Source organism: Chiloscyllium plagiosum, chromosome 9 (assembly GCF_004010195.1).
Source record: "Chiloscyllium plagiosum isolate BGI_BamShark_2017 chromosome 9, ASM401019v2, whole genome shotgun sequence".
NCBI classification, from domain to species: domain Eukaryota; kingdom Metazoa; phylum Chordata; class Chondrichthyes; order Orectolobiformes; family Hemiscylliidae; genus Chiloscyllium; species Chiloscyllium plagiosum.
Genome location: NC_057718.1, coordinates 16,411,295 through 16,426,648, shown reverse-complemented (window position 1 = coordinate 16,426,648; position 15,354 = coordinate 16,411,295). Strand labels below are relative to the sequence as shown.

The 15,354-nt window shown below is 39.9% G+C and overlaps 1 protein-coding gene across 7 annotated transcripts in view; it reads right to left on the bottom strand.

Moving 5' to 3' along the window:
• Positions 1-15,354, bottom strand: part of LOC122552657 (RAC-gamma serine/threonine-protein kinase) — a 482,101-nt gene that overhangs the window by 63,204 nt on the left and 403,543 nt on the right. For all 7 annotated transcript variants that reach the window (XM_043695471.1, XM_043695470.1, XM_043695472.1 and 4 more), the window contains 2 exons: positions 12,373-12,438; positions 11,134-11,202 (listed from right to left, as the gene is read on the bottom strand). In XM_043695471.1, the coding sequence (XP_043551406.1) occupies positions 11,134-11,202; positions 12,373-12,438 (135 nt within the window). The remainder of the gene's footprint in view (positions 1-11,133; positions 11,203-12,372; positions 12,439-15,354) is intronic.

Sequence of the window (15,354 nt, the reverse complement as noted above, 5' to 3'; positions counted from 1 at the left end):
ACTGTGACCACTAGGACTCATAACAGCACACAAACCAACAGCCACTCTCAGTCAACAACTCACCAGAACGAAGGACCCGATACCCAGCATGAGCAAAACCAATGTAGTGTACAAAATCCCATGCAAGGACTGCACAAAACACTAATAGGACAAACAGGAAGACAGCTAACGATCCGCATCCATGAACACCAACTAGCCCCGAAACGACACGACCAGCTATCCTTAGTATCCACACACGCAGATGACAAGCAACTTGAATTCAACTGGGACAACACTACTATTATAGGACAAGCCAAACAGAGAACAGCCAGGGAATTCCTAGAAGCATGGCACTCATTCACAGATTCAATCAATAAGCACATCGACCTGGACCCGATATACCGGTGACTGCAACGGACAGCTGGAACTGACAACCGGAAACGGCAGATTCAAACCACTACAAATGCCGGAGGAAAGATCACAGAAGCGCTTCACAGGAGGCCCCCAAGCACTGACGATGTCACTTAGACAGGAGTCGAAACGTCTGCAACACAAATTCCCAGCTCGGCGAACAGGACCACAACAACCCTGGATATCAAGGGATTTCGAGGGTTTGATAATTAAAAAGAAGAAAGTACATGTCAGGTACAGCACATTAAAAACAGGAGAGGCCCTTCAAAAGTAGAGCTTACAGCAGATTGCTTTGGCAGCCAAAGCTTTTTATTGGGGTATATTAAGAGTAAGAAGATTACCATGGAAACAATGGCACCCCATTAGAGACCAAAGGGGCAATCTGTACATGGTGCCAGCAGATGTGGGTGAGGTCTTAAATAAATACTTCTAATCTGTCTTCACAAAGAGATAGGCATGGTAGCCAGGAATTTCAGATGGAATGGTGAGGTTCTAGAACATGTTAAGATTAACAAGTAGTATTAGATTTTTCAGTAGTCATACAGATGCAGAAATCCATAAGCCAGATGTGATGTATCTCAGACTGCTATAGGAGGCAAGGAATGTAACTAATGGGGCACTGGTTGATATATTTAGTACTTCGCAGGCCACAGGCGAAGTGCCAGACGACTGGATGATAGCTAATCTGGTTCTTTTGCTCAAGAAGGGCAGCAAGTACAGGTCAGGTAATTACAGACCAGTTAGTCTGACATCAGTGGTAGAAATATTGTTAGAAAAACTTCCAAATGAAAGGATTAATCAATATTTATCAATGCCAATTGATCAAGGATAGTCAGCATGGATTTGTTACATGGTCATTCTGCCTGGCAAACCTAATTAACGTTTTGTAAAGGTGACTAAATATATTGATTACGGTAGTGCAGATGATATGGTTTACATGGACTTTAGTCAAGGCCTTTGGCAAGGCCCCACATGAAAGGTTGGTCCAAAGGTAAGGGCCCATGGAATGCAAGACAACTTGGCAAACTGGATCCAAAACTGGCCTACGAATGGGAGGCAAACAGTGATGGTGAATGCTTATTTTTGTCATTGGAAGTCAGTGACCAGTGATGTACCACAGGGATTGGGATACCCGATGTTTGTTATGTGCATTAACAACTTGGATGTGAATGTAGTAGGTTTAATTAGTAAGTTTACAGATGACATAAAAATTGGTAACATTGTTGATAGTGAGTAGGGTGGTCTCAGGCTGCAATCTAATATTGATCAGCTAGTAAACTGGGCAGAACAATGGCAGATGGAATTTCATCCCAATAATTGTGAGGTGATGTATTTTGAGAGGTCAAAAGGGAAGGATATATACAATGAATGGTAGATCCCTAGGGAGTACTGAGGAACAATGTGGCCTCAGTGTATACGTTCACAGATCCCTGAAGGTGTCAGCACAGATGGACAGGGTGGTGAAGAAACCATGCAGGATACTTGCCTTCATTAGCCAGGGCATAGAAAATAGGAGCGAGGAAGTCTTGTTACTGGAATATTGTGTGTTGTTCTGGTCACCACATTATCGGAAGGCTGTGATTGCCCTGGAAAAGGTGCAGAGGAGGTTTACCCAATGTTGCTAGGGATGAAAAGCCTCAGTTATGAGGAGAGATTTGATAGGCTGGATTTATTTTCCTTGTAGCAGTTGAGGCCGTGGGGCTTCTGATTAAGGTATACAAAATTACGAGAGACAAAGACAGAGTAGATCATGAGAATATCTTCCTTCTAGCAAATGTGTCTAAAACCAGAGGGCATGGATTTAAAGTGAGAAGTCAGTGGTTTAAAGGAGATCTGAAGAAATATTTCTTTTCACCCAGAGGGTGGTAGTTACAGGGTATATGCTGCCTGAGGGGTTTGTGGAAGCAAATGCTCTTGCAACAGTTAAGAAGCATCTGGATCAGTACTTAAAATGCCAGGGCATAACAGACAATGGACCACATGCAAGTAAATGGGATTAGTGGAGTTTGGCATTTGTTGGTTGGGATAGACATTAAGGGTCGAAAGCCATGTTTCTATGATGTAAGACTCTATGATGGATACCTTACTACAAGCCTCGATGGATGCAGGTACTAAAACACTTGATAGTGAAGTTCCCCATGTGTCTTAGGCATTTAAAAAGTTCAGTGAGAACCAACATGGGGAACTTAAACTGAAAATATGGTTTGCTCCACATTCAATATAAAACATTATCTAACAGAGGAGTTGAAGCCTATTTCAGAACAGTTGGCCTGAGATTCTTTAGGAAGCTGATTGGGATGCACTTAGGTGCATGGCTTTCTGGTAGATAATACTTGACCCAATGCCTTCCAACAGTGATCAGTTAATTGGCAATAAACAAATCCTTTCAAAGTATTTCAAGTAATACTTAAATGTGGTGCTGGCAATGTTCCATCCTGGTGAGCCCATGGCATGCACCATAGTGGTCAGTTCTGTGTTAAGCATTATCTAGTGTAGCTCAGGGGTGGTATTCTGGCATTCCAGTCTCTACCACATTCACTGCAGAAGATGACAGTGGGCATCTTTCAACATCAGAACATTATGGTAACTACAACTGGCTGTCCAGCTAGCATTCCACTTCTTCAAAAGGTCAAGGTGGTTAGAAAATCTTCCCCTTTACAAATTCACTTCTTATTCTATCAACATTAACCCCTCTCTTAGCCCTGGCATAAGCAGTATTTTAACCATTTCCCACATCAATTCAGGTAGATCCAACATACATAAACATAATCCAGTATGCTTGCAAAAAAAACACATGATTCTAACACCATGGAAGTGTTAAAAATAACTGCAGTAATTGGAACTAGTGCCTGGTGGATCTCACTGACTATGAGATTCTTGATTGAGGTTGTTAACCTGGGCTAATCAGGGAGCCCTTCTGACAGATGTAAACGGGAGATTCAGAGAGTCTCTTCATTCTAGGGACCAGCCAGCTCAGAGCCTATGTACTCTGCACATGTAAATAAAGGATGATTTGGTGACAGGATACCCCCGGCCTCTCAGCAGTTATATCAGTTGTTTCTTGAAAAGGAAATTTTATAAAGTAGGAACATAGACATCAAGCACCAATTTTTCTGGATCATCTGGATCACACAGAGATAAAATACCTTGCTAACTAGAAGGTGTAAGTATGAATGAATGATTTACTTACAATATGAATTAATGATTTATTTATTGTCACTTGCATTTTACAGCAAGTAATAGAGTAAAATACACTGAAAAACTTCGACAGTTGCCACAATCCAGTGTCATTTTGAATAGTTTAAGAATAAAAAAAGATAAAATATACAACTGAAAGAGAATCCTAAGCCTGAGCTGGTGCACCAATGATACCTGTGCTACCACCCCTCCTCCACTGCCTCGTCAGCATGTGCGCCAGACCCACCAGCATAGGATTCACTACTCTGTAGGTGCCATCTCTTCGCTGCTGGGCCCACCTTGCCACCACTAATGCCAGGTCCCATGCTGAACCCACATTCACCCCGCAACCAATAGCCCCCAGCTCTGCTGCTGCCTCAATGATGCCAGGAGTCCCAACTCTAAGCATACTATGCTGCTGTTATTGCAGCCACCACCTTGCTGCATCACCAAGACTTGCAGTCTGGCTGCCCTCCTCCAAATGTCGCCTTGCCAGTGCCACCTCACACTTGTCTATACTGAACTTCATTTGCCACATACCCCCTACTCCACTAACCTGTTAATGTTTTTCTGGAATTCCGCACCATCCTCTTTCACAGTTTACAATTTTTTCCAGTTTAGTATTATTCTTAAACTTAGAAATAGCCCCTCGTGCACCAAGGTCAGATCATTAATATACAAATGGGAAAACAATGCTCCCAGAACAGAATTCCACTACAAACCCATCCTCCAGCCCGAAAAATATCCATTGGCCATTAATCTGTTTTCTCATCACTGAGCCAAATTTTGTATACACATTACCACTGTCCCTTTTATATTATAACCTACAACTTTCCTCATAAGTCTATGAGGGACTGTATCAAATGCTATCTGGAAATCAATACACACCACATTAAAGTCATTACCTTCATCAACCCTTTCTGTTACTTATTCAAAAAACTCCAAGTTAGTCAAACACAACTTCCCTTTAAAAATACATGCTGACTATTCCTAATCAATCCACCATTTGCCACGTGACTACTGATTTTATCTTAGATAATTGTTTCCAAATTGATAGAAGAATTAGAAGTTGAGAAGAAAACCTTTCACCCAGAACGTGATGGAACTCCAAAACCCTACGCTTAAACCTTCAACATATTACAAACTACTTTTGAGGTGTCATTATGTACAGCGCAACAGATTGAAAGCTGGAAGGTGGCAATAGATTGAATAGCTCTTTCCTGGTTGGCGCGATCATGACAAGCTCCTTCTGTGCCTTAATCTTACTAAGCTTCTAAAAGTATATTCAGCCTCATGATCAATCTAAGACAACAGAAGATCAAGTCGCTGGAGACAAGAAGGTTTGTGCAAGGATCAAAGACACAAATTTCAATAGTTACAGACATTGGATTTTCAAGATGAAAACACTGAACCAGTGGAAATGTTGCTGTACACTATGGAAATATAATAATACATAAAAAGGAACCAAGTGAGGCTTCAAGACCCTGATATCACCATACTGCTTAACAGTGACAAGAAGACAAGCACTGCAATTGACTATTCAAGGATATCAAAATCTGTTGAGTGTTGGAAACTAGTGTCAGACTGCAAAAGGAAACTTATCCAAAAATTCAGTATGATAGATGAGAATTTAGTTGCTCAGCACCATTAATTAAGATACTGATTCGCAAGCCACAAAAAGAATGAAGCAAGAGTTTTGAATTTCAACTGTTTACATCTCCATTTAAGATTCTAATTCAATGAAACCTGCCGAGAATCTGAATTGATCCTGAAGCTTTATGACAGAAACTTTTGGCCAGATTTTTTGCTAAGTAAGTTAGCTTTTAAAATAGCAGACTACCCATTCCAAGGCTTTCTGTGATTCAGGAATGTCTTTAAAGGGTGCAGACTGGTTCAGATTGCAAACCATAATCTGATACTCTGGACCTAATTTTGCAGAGATTTCATTGATATGACTTACTCTTCTGAAACTTTAATGCCATTGGTCCAGACTGTGAATAGAGTTCATAATGCATAGATATTGTGGATCATAGTCTGCATGATGGAACCTTTGGACAGGCGAGTTTAAAGTCTCCCTCATGCTAAAATCTGGCCTATTCAGCACTATATAATGCATAGTGAGTGAATAAATCCCATAGTGGCAACTGAATGTGTTTAAACAAAAACTCTAAAGGGAATCATTTATGATTTTCCAAAGGCATCAGTGTCAGTTATCCAGACACTTTAGAACATTGCAGCGCAGTACAGGCCCTTTGGCCCTCGATGTTGCGCCGACCTGTGGAACCTAGCTATCCTCCACTATTCCATTTTCATCCATATGTTTATCCAATTAAAGTTGGTGAGTCTACTACAGTTGCACGCAGGGCTTTCCATGACCCTACTACTGAGTAAAGAAACTACCTCTGACATCTATCCTATATCTATCACCCCTCAATATAAAGCTATGTCCCATCATGCTAGCCATCACCATCCAAGGAAAAGGCTCTCACTGTCTACCCTATCTAACCCTCTGATTATCTTATATGTCTCAATTAAGTCATCTCTCAACCTTCTTCTCTCCAATGAAAACAGCTTCAAGTCCCTCAGCCTTTCCTCATAAAACTTTTTCTCCATACCAGGCAACATCCTAGTAAATCACCTCTGAACCCTTTCCAAAGCTTCCATATCCTTCCTACAGTGACCAGAACTGTACGCAATACTCCAAGTTGGCTGCACTAGAGTTTTGTACAGCTGCAACAAGACCTCATGGCTCCAAAACTCAATCCCTCTACCAATAAAAGTTAACACACCATATGCCTTCTTAACAACCCTATCAACCTGGGCGGCAACTTGCAGGGATCCTCGTACATGAACACTACACTGCCAAGAATCTTACCATTAGCCCAGTACTCTCTATTCCTGTTGCTCCTTCCAAAGTGAATTATCTCACATACTTCCATACTAAACTCCATTTGCCACCTCTCAGATCAGCTGTGCCGCTCGCCTATGTCCCTCTGTAACCTGCAACATCCTTCGGCACTGTCCACAACTCCACCACCTTTAGTGTCATCCGCAAATTTACTAACCCATCCTTCTACACCCTCATCCAGGTAATTTATAAAAATGACAAACAGCAGTGGACCCAAAAAACAGGCCCTTGCAGTACACCACTAGTAACTGAACTCCGAGATGAACATTTCGGCATGGTTTTGTGAAGGGCAGGTCGTGCCTCACAAACCTTATTGAATTCTTTGAAAAGGTGACGAAGGAGGTTGATGAGGGGAAAGCGGTAGATGTGGTATATATGGATTTTAGTAAGGCGTTTGATAAGGTTCCCCATGGTAGGCTACTGCAGAAAATACGGAGATATGGCATTGAGGGCGAGTTGGAGGTTTGGATTAGGAATTGGCTGGATGGAAGAAGACAGAGGGTAGTAGTTGATGGCAAAGTTTCTTCATGGAGTGCCGTCACTAGCGGTGTTCCGCAAGGATCTGTTTTGGGACCATTGCTGTTTGTCATTTTTATAAATGACCTGGAAGAGGGGTTAGAAGGTTGGGTGAGCAAGTTTGCGGATGACACGAAAGTCGGAGGAGTTGTTGACAGTGAGGAAGCATGTGGCAGGTTACAGCAGGATATAGAGAAGCTGCAGAGCTGGGCAGAAAGGTGGCAGATGGAATTCAATGTACCTAAGTGCGAGGTGATTCACTTTGGGAAGAATAACAAAAAGAATGGGTACTGGGCTAATTGTCGGATACTTGGTAGTGTGGATGAGCAGAGGGATCTTGGTGTCCATGTACACAGATCTCTGAAAGTTGCCACCCAGGTAAATAGTGCGGTGAGAAAGGCATATGGCGTACTGGCTTTTATTGGTAGAGGAATTGAGTTCCGGAGTACTGAGGTCATGTTGCAGTTGTATAAGACTCTGGTGCGGCCGCATCTGGAATATTGTGTGCAGTTTAGGTCGCCATACTATAGGAAGGATGTGGAGGCACTGGAACGGATGCAGAGGAGGTTTACCAGGATGTTGCCTGGTATGGAAGGAAAACCGTATGAGGAAAGACTGAGGCACTTGGGGCTGTTTTCACTAGAGAAAAGAAGGTTTAGAGGTGACTTGACTGAGGTGCACAAGATGATTAGGGGGTTAGATAGGGACGACAGTATGAACCTTTTCCCGCGTATGTAGTCGGGTATTACAAGGAGGCATAGCTTTAAATTAAGGGGGGGTAGATATAGGACTGAAGTTAGGGGTAGGTTCTTCACTCAGCGAGTCGTAAGTTCATGGAATGCCCTGCCAGTAGCAGTGGTGGACTCTCCCTCTTTATGGGCATTTAAGCGGGCATTGGATAGGTATATGGAGGATAGTGGGTTAGTATAGGTTAGGTGGGCTTGGATCGGCGCAACATCGAGGGCCAAAGGGCCTGTACTGCGCTGTATTCTTCTATGTTCTATTTCGCATCAACCAACACTATCCTCTTTCAGCTTGCCAATTTCTGATCCAAACCACTAAATCACCCTCAATCCCATGCCCCTGATTTTGTGCAACAGACTACCATGGGGAACCTTATCAAATGCCTCACTGAAATCCATATAGACCACATCAACCACTTTACCCTCATCCACCCATTTGGTAACCTTCTCAAGGCACACCCTGACTATTCCTAAACAACTTATTCCTTTCGGGATGATTATAAATCCTATCTTTTATAACCTTTTCCACAACTTTACCCACAACTGAAGTAAAGCTCACTGGTCTATAATTACTAGGATTGTCTCTACTCCCCTTCTTGAACAAGGGGACAACATTTGCTATCCTCCAGTCTTCTGGCACTATTCTTGTAGACAATGACAACACAAAGATCAAAGCCAAAGGTTCTGCATCCTCCCTGGCTTCCCAGAGAATCCTAGGATAAATCCCATCCAGTCCAGGGGACGTCCCTATTTTCACACTTTTCAGAATTGCTAACATCTCCTTCTTGTGAACCTCAATCCCATCTCGTGCAGTAGCCTGTATCTCAGTATTGTCCTCAACAACATTGACTTTTTCCAGTGTGAATACTGATGAAAAATATTCATTTCGCGCTTCTCCTATCTCCTTGGACTCCATGCACAACTTCCCACTACTGTCCTTATCTTACTCTAGTCATTCTTTTATTCCTGACTTACTTATAGAAAGCTTTAGGGTTTTCCTTGATCTTATCTGCAAACGATTTCTCATGTCCCCTCCTTCTTAGTTCTCTCTTTGAAGGAAGAGGAGTTTAATGTTTCAACAGCTGAAACTTAAACACTTTAAGCTTGCATAAACAAACTTATTGAAAATGATAAAGATCAAACAGCCAAAGATGTTAATCAAGCTGGGGTGCAGCTTCTTAACAAGTTAAATGATTAGGTGGCTTGTTAGCCAAAAATATATAGTGGGAGGTTGTTGTGGTATAGTGTCAAAGTCTCTATCTCTGAGCCAGAAAGTCTGATTTCAAGTCCCACCTGCTTCAGAGGCGCATAATACCAACTCTGAATAAGTTGATTAGAAAATATCTTTTCACTGAAGAAGACTCTTGAGACACATTGATTGTGTCCCTACCTTTGAGCCAGAAAGCCTGTGTTTAGTACCACTTGCTCCAGAGATTTGTCATGATAAATCTGAACTGGTTGATTAAAACAAAATCTACATAACAAGGCATGAGGGTCTTCTGATGCAGTGTTAGTTTTCCTTATGTCTGAGCTAAGAGGCCTGGTTCAAGGTCAACCTGCTCCAGAGGTATATCAAAATATCTCTAAACAGGTTGATAAGGAAAATAACAACATAATAAGGGTTGGCTGGGAGAGTTCAAGAGTTTCTGAGCCCGTACTTGTTGACAGTTCAAGCTGTCTGATCTCTATCAGTTTCACAACATCGTTTAGACAAGCTTAGGTGGTTTCATGTTCCTTCGGCTTCAATTATTGAATAATTTATGGGTCTGGAAGAGTCAAACCTTGTCACGAGAGTACAAGGAGTTACAAGTTCTGGGAAACCCTTGACATGGGAGCATGCTGGATCACAGAGAATGTTAGTGGTGTAATGTAGTTGAGTGATGAGGGCTATAGAATTTGGGATCTTTGTAAAAAGAACTACTGGGACAAAATCCCAGCAGACTGAGGGGACGTCATTAAAAAGCTGCAGCTGACAGGCCTTACAGCTGGCAGACTTGTAGTTGCCTCCAAACTCCTTTGGCGCAACTTTAGCAGGCAGCCATCTGAAAAGAAGATCCCAGTTCTACAGCCATTATTACCCAAGGTGTACACACAAAGCTGGGACTTTGCCTGACTCAAACATTATAAGTCACATCTAGATGAAAACTATGCTCTGCAAATTCAAAGCAAGGGGATCCCTTGCATAGACGTACAATTGACATGCACTCTACAGGTTCTTTTCCCCCCAAAGAGATGGAACTAAAGCTGACCATTAGCAAAGATGGCTTGAAGATGATAAGCCCAAGTCTTTGAAAACAAACAGAAAACCAGGAGCCAAGGAAAAGGTACTACAATTACCTTTCAGGCAAAACTTTAACTCATCTTTTACCACTGCTGGAAATCGGCTGTTACATCAGTTTAGCTGGGAGAAAATAGTAAGAAAGAAATCTCTTCTGTAAATAAAATGTTAAGAAACAGAAATTGAACCTAAAGCATATAGAAATAAAAGAAAAAAACAAAGTGCTAAAGCTAATTAAGTGCACTAAGATAATCAAAGAAAGAACGTCAACGTGATTATGGCAGAGAAAAGGAGCAATCGACATTCAAGGTACTGACCTCTTGTATGCAAGTAGTATGCATGCTTATAAAAAGTAACAATTGTTGCACTAAACTTTATATCATTCATATTGAGGGCTCATTATAAACTTGCTGGTAATACATTGCTTTATGAAGAAAATGTCATGGAAGATAATGTAGCTCATTTTAATAAGTGTGAACTCAAGATATTATTTTCCAATGGAAGTATGTAACTTATCTTATTAAAATAACATGAAACTATTGATTAAATTCTGTTTTATGTAAAATATTCTTTCAAAATCAGCTCAAAAAAGGCAAGAATATTTAATATTGTAACCTTTAAAAAACGCAAACATTCAAAACGTCCAATCTTCAATTCTACTTCAATTCAATTCAATTTTATACTGTTTACTTAAAAATAATTGCTTAATAGCTGATGTCATTGGATTTATTAACTTACTTTCCTGACCATGTGAGATATTAACTAAAATACAAATGATGCTGAACTATCTCAACTTGTGAATCAACCTTTGTGCAGAAAGTCAATTTTCCTATCTCCAGACTGCTCAAAATGTTTTACCCCATCGAATCATATTGCTCCCACTAAAATTTGTCCCCACTTTGTCAACTGGAAATGGGACAAGTATTAGATGTCAGGTGGAAAAGGTGATTTTTACATTATTTTAATGATTACAAACAAATTCAAATTTGAACAAGAAAAAAGCTTGAATTTTGTTTTTTAAATACAAGCAAGAAAACATCAGAAATCAGTATCATTGACCATTGCAAAATGATTGCAGAACATACTGTTCACAATAGCTTGCTTTGCCGGATTATGCTTACCTCGCCACCATTCACATACTCCATGACAAAACATAGACGATCTTTAGTCTGGAAAGAATACTTCAAAGACTGCAATATAAAGAATCATAAGTGTATGTAGAATTATTTGGATTGTTTAGCTTTGACAGTTGTCATGCTACTGCATAGAACAAATTAGATTCAAAATGTTAATATAAATACTTTTTCTCTAAGTGATTGATTAAGTTATTAAAAAGCTACATTTAACATGAATACTCCAAGCAGCTCTGATAATACCAAATAGTGATGAAAGATGCCAAGTGTTTTTATCCAATAGCAAATACAAAAATTATAGCAGTACTCTCTTCTGAGAATAATTTATAATTGACGGTTATTTAGTGACATTTTACTTCTCAGTATTTCATAGGTTTGAACAGAATAAGAATGAAACTGAAAACCAGAGAAGATACCTTCTACTACCAGATACTGTTGGTTCACTTGTAAAGCAGAATATTTTCACATCTAGTTAGAAATACAAAACTTTTTCTGCTCCATTTGAATGGCATTAAAAGGAAGTTGCTTGTTTTTAGAAGAAAATATGTTGCAAACTTATTCTTTTCTTCATATTAGCCATAAGAACGAAGCATTACGTTCTGCATTACTGCATCACCAACAAGTCACAGTGATTGAAGTACATAAGCATAACTTAATACTGTGTTGAGTGCTCTTAACATTTAATAAATAATTAAGAAATTGTGCTCCTTAAATGTACCACAAAACAACTTTTTATCACAGTTATCTTTGATCTCATAAAATGAGATTGTACAAATGAAATTTTACATTGAAAATGAAATTATTGTGCCTGAATTCTAATAGAAATTGCACATAAACTCAATGATAAAACCCTCAAGAAATAAGTGCTTTTTGTTGTGATTTTATTGTAAATTGATATATTTTGCCTTTGGCTATGGTTTGGAATGATTTGCTGCAACAAAATGCCAGTAGCTTTCTCACACTATATTAATTGTAATTTATAAATATATCAGTTAATACATTCAAATAGAAGAATGCATGCTCTGTAATTATTCCAATATATTAATACTGAACAGGTGTTGCCACATAATTTTGTAGCTAAGTTATAGCTGCAACTGTCATTGTAAGCACCAAATATTCTCTCCAGGTCTGGTTTGTAGAAAAGTATTGTATAATCTAAAGAAACAACAGCAGTTAGATCTTAATGATTAATGCCTGGAAAAAAAAACAAAGTTTTGTAGTACTTACTGTTAGAAAAGGATGCCTTGTATTTTTTAATACTCTGCTTTCTGTAAGCGTATGTGCTACCTCATCCTAATAAAAGGGAAAACAATTTTTAAGTATACGTGTCTTAGTGGTATCTGAACTTCAGAAAATAATTTAAACTAAACCTTAACATTAGCATTGTTATAGGCATGTAAACTAGCAATGTGCATCAAAATTTTGGCAGTTACAAAATCAGTATATTTTTATTTGCGCAAGTTTGAACAAGCTATTAGCAAATATTTAACAAAAGTTGGAAAAAAGATGTGCTATTAAGATTTCAAGTTGTTCTTGGCTGCCAGTCCAAAAAAAATTGATGATTCAGTTTATAATCACTTTCTGTGAAACACTTAGAGTAAGTAACACAGTCATACAGCACAGAAATAAACCCTTGGGTCCAACTCATCCTTACTGACCAGACATCCCAATTTGATCTAGTCTGATTTGCCAGCATTTGGCCCATTTCTCTCTAAAACCTTTCTAATCATATACCCATCCAGATGTCTTTGAAATGTTGCAATTATACCTGCCTCTACCACTTCCTTTGGCAGCTTGTTCCTTACATGTACCACCCTCTGTGTGAAAACGTTACCCCTTGGATCATCTTTAAATCTTTTCTCTCTCACCTTAAAGCCATGCCGTCTAGCTTTGGCCTCCCCCACCTAGGAAAAAGACCTTGGCTATTCATCCTATCCAAGCTCTTCACGATTTTATGAACTTCTATAAGGTCACCCGTCAATCTCCAACACTCCAGGGAAAAAAACCCCAGTCTAGATTCTTTAGACTCTGAACAATTCCTACAGATTGGAAGATGGTTAATGTAACCCCACTATTTAAAAAGAGAGGTAGAGAGAAAACAGGGACTGTGGTTCTGTTCGCCGAGCTGAAAGTTTTTGTTGCAAATGTTTCGTCCCCTGTCTAGGTGACATCCTCAGTGCTTGGGAGCCTCCTGTGAAACGCTTCTGTGGTGTTTCCTTACCACAGAAATCTTCTCACAAACTTTGAAGAAAACAGGGAATTATAGATCAGCGAGTTCTAGAACGGTAGTGGGGAAGATGCTAGAGTCCATTATCAAGGATTTTAAAACAGAGCACTGAGAAAACTGTGGTAAATCAGACACACACAGCATGGATTTACAAAAAGGAAATTATGCTTGACAAATCTACTAGAATTCTTTGAGGATGTAAATAGTAGAGATAATTAAAAGAAGCCAATGGATTTGGTTTATTTGGACTTTCAGAAGGCTTTTGATAAAGTACCACCTCAGAGATTAATGTGTAAAATTAAAGGACATGGAACTGGAGGCAATGTATGTGATGGATAGAAAATTGGTTAGCAGACCGGAAATAAAGGATAGGAACAAAGAGTCTTTTTCTGAATTGTAGGTAGTAATTAGTGGAGTACTGTAGGGATTGATACTAGGACCCTAGCTATTCACAATATATATTTAGATGAGGGAACTAAACATCTCAAAATATTCAGATGACAAAAAGCTGGGTGGAAGGTGAGCTGTAAGGAGGATGCAGAGATTTTTCACACAGAGAGTAGTTTGTATGTGGAATGAGCTGCCAAAGGAAATAGTAGATGCAGATACAATAAAAGATTTAAAAGACATTTGGACAGCTACATGAATAGGAAAGGTTTAGAAGGATATGGGCCACATGCGGGCAAATGTTTGGGAAACCTGGTCAGCATAGACGAGTTGTACCTAAGGGTCAGTTTCCACATTGTATTAATCTATGTTTCTATTAGGTCTCTCCAAATATCTCAAACCCTACAGTCATGGCAACATCTACGTTAATATTTTTGTACCCTCTCAAGTTTATCAACATCATTGCCAAAGAAGGGTGACCAGAATGGTATGCAAAAGCGCCTATTAACTGAAACCCAACTGGACGTCAAACAGGCACTTAAACTGGCTTTATAATTGGAAAATGCGACAAGTGGAGCTTGTGTGTTCCAGGGTATTCTGATGAACGTGGACGCCCTCGCCACGCTGACTGAACTTGGGGAACATCTTTGACCAAAGGCAATTGCAGTGCCTCACTCAGGACATATCCTGAACAGTAGGTCTCTAGGTTCAGCCCTCACCAAAACCACGAAACAAAATCAAGCCTCGGCCTAACTATTAACATTTTCTCAAGGATCCGGACTGGCAGGTCATTGTACTTGCTGTTGGTATGCAGACTCGAGACAGCAAAAGAGTCCCACTAGGCCTGAATTAAGCAAGAGGGTTCATAGGCCAGTATCCAGGGCAGTGTACTCCCAGTAAAGTCCATCTACATCTGGTTTGGAACAGTTAAACTGCTTATCAACATCCAAATCAGAACCATTCAAAATAAACATTTGGTTAAATAGTCACCCAGTTCTAATGGAAGTAGATACTCGCACGGCTATATCAGTGAATGCAGAACCAGTATTTACCAAAATTCATTCTGGATTCCAACCCTTACATTTGCATAAGACCTCAGCCACGCTTAGAACCTATACCAGGAAACCCCCACAGATTAAGGGTACAACTTTGGTTCCAGTCTCTTTTGAGAAGAAGCTGGTTCAATTACCCCTGATTGTAATATAAGGCTAGGGCCCAAGTTTGATGGGGTGAAATTGGTTGAGAAAGATTCAAACTTTGTTGCCTTAGGATGGAAAAATGCATGTACCAGGCACCCCAAGTGACATCATGGGTGGCAGAGTTGACATAACTGGGTTACACCTGTTGGAAGATAAAATGGGGGCAGATCAAAGGAGCTTAGGTCTTTCCTTGGGTTGGTGAAATATTACAGAAAATTCACACGTAACCTGGCCTCCATCCAGGCACCCTTATATCTGATATTGAAAAGGGATCAGCCTTGGAAATGAAATCATAGCCAAAATGTAGCCTTTAAGGAAGTGAAGAACCATCTATTGTCATCTAAGGTCTTGGCACACTATGATCCCATGCAAAATGTAGTGCAAGATGACATGCGA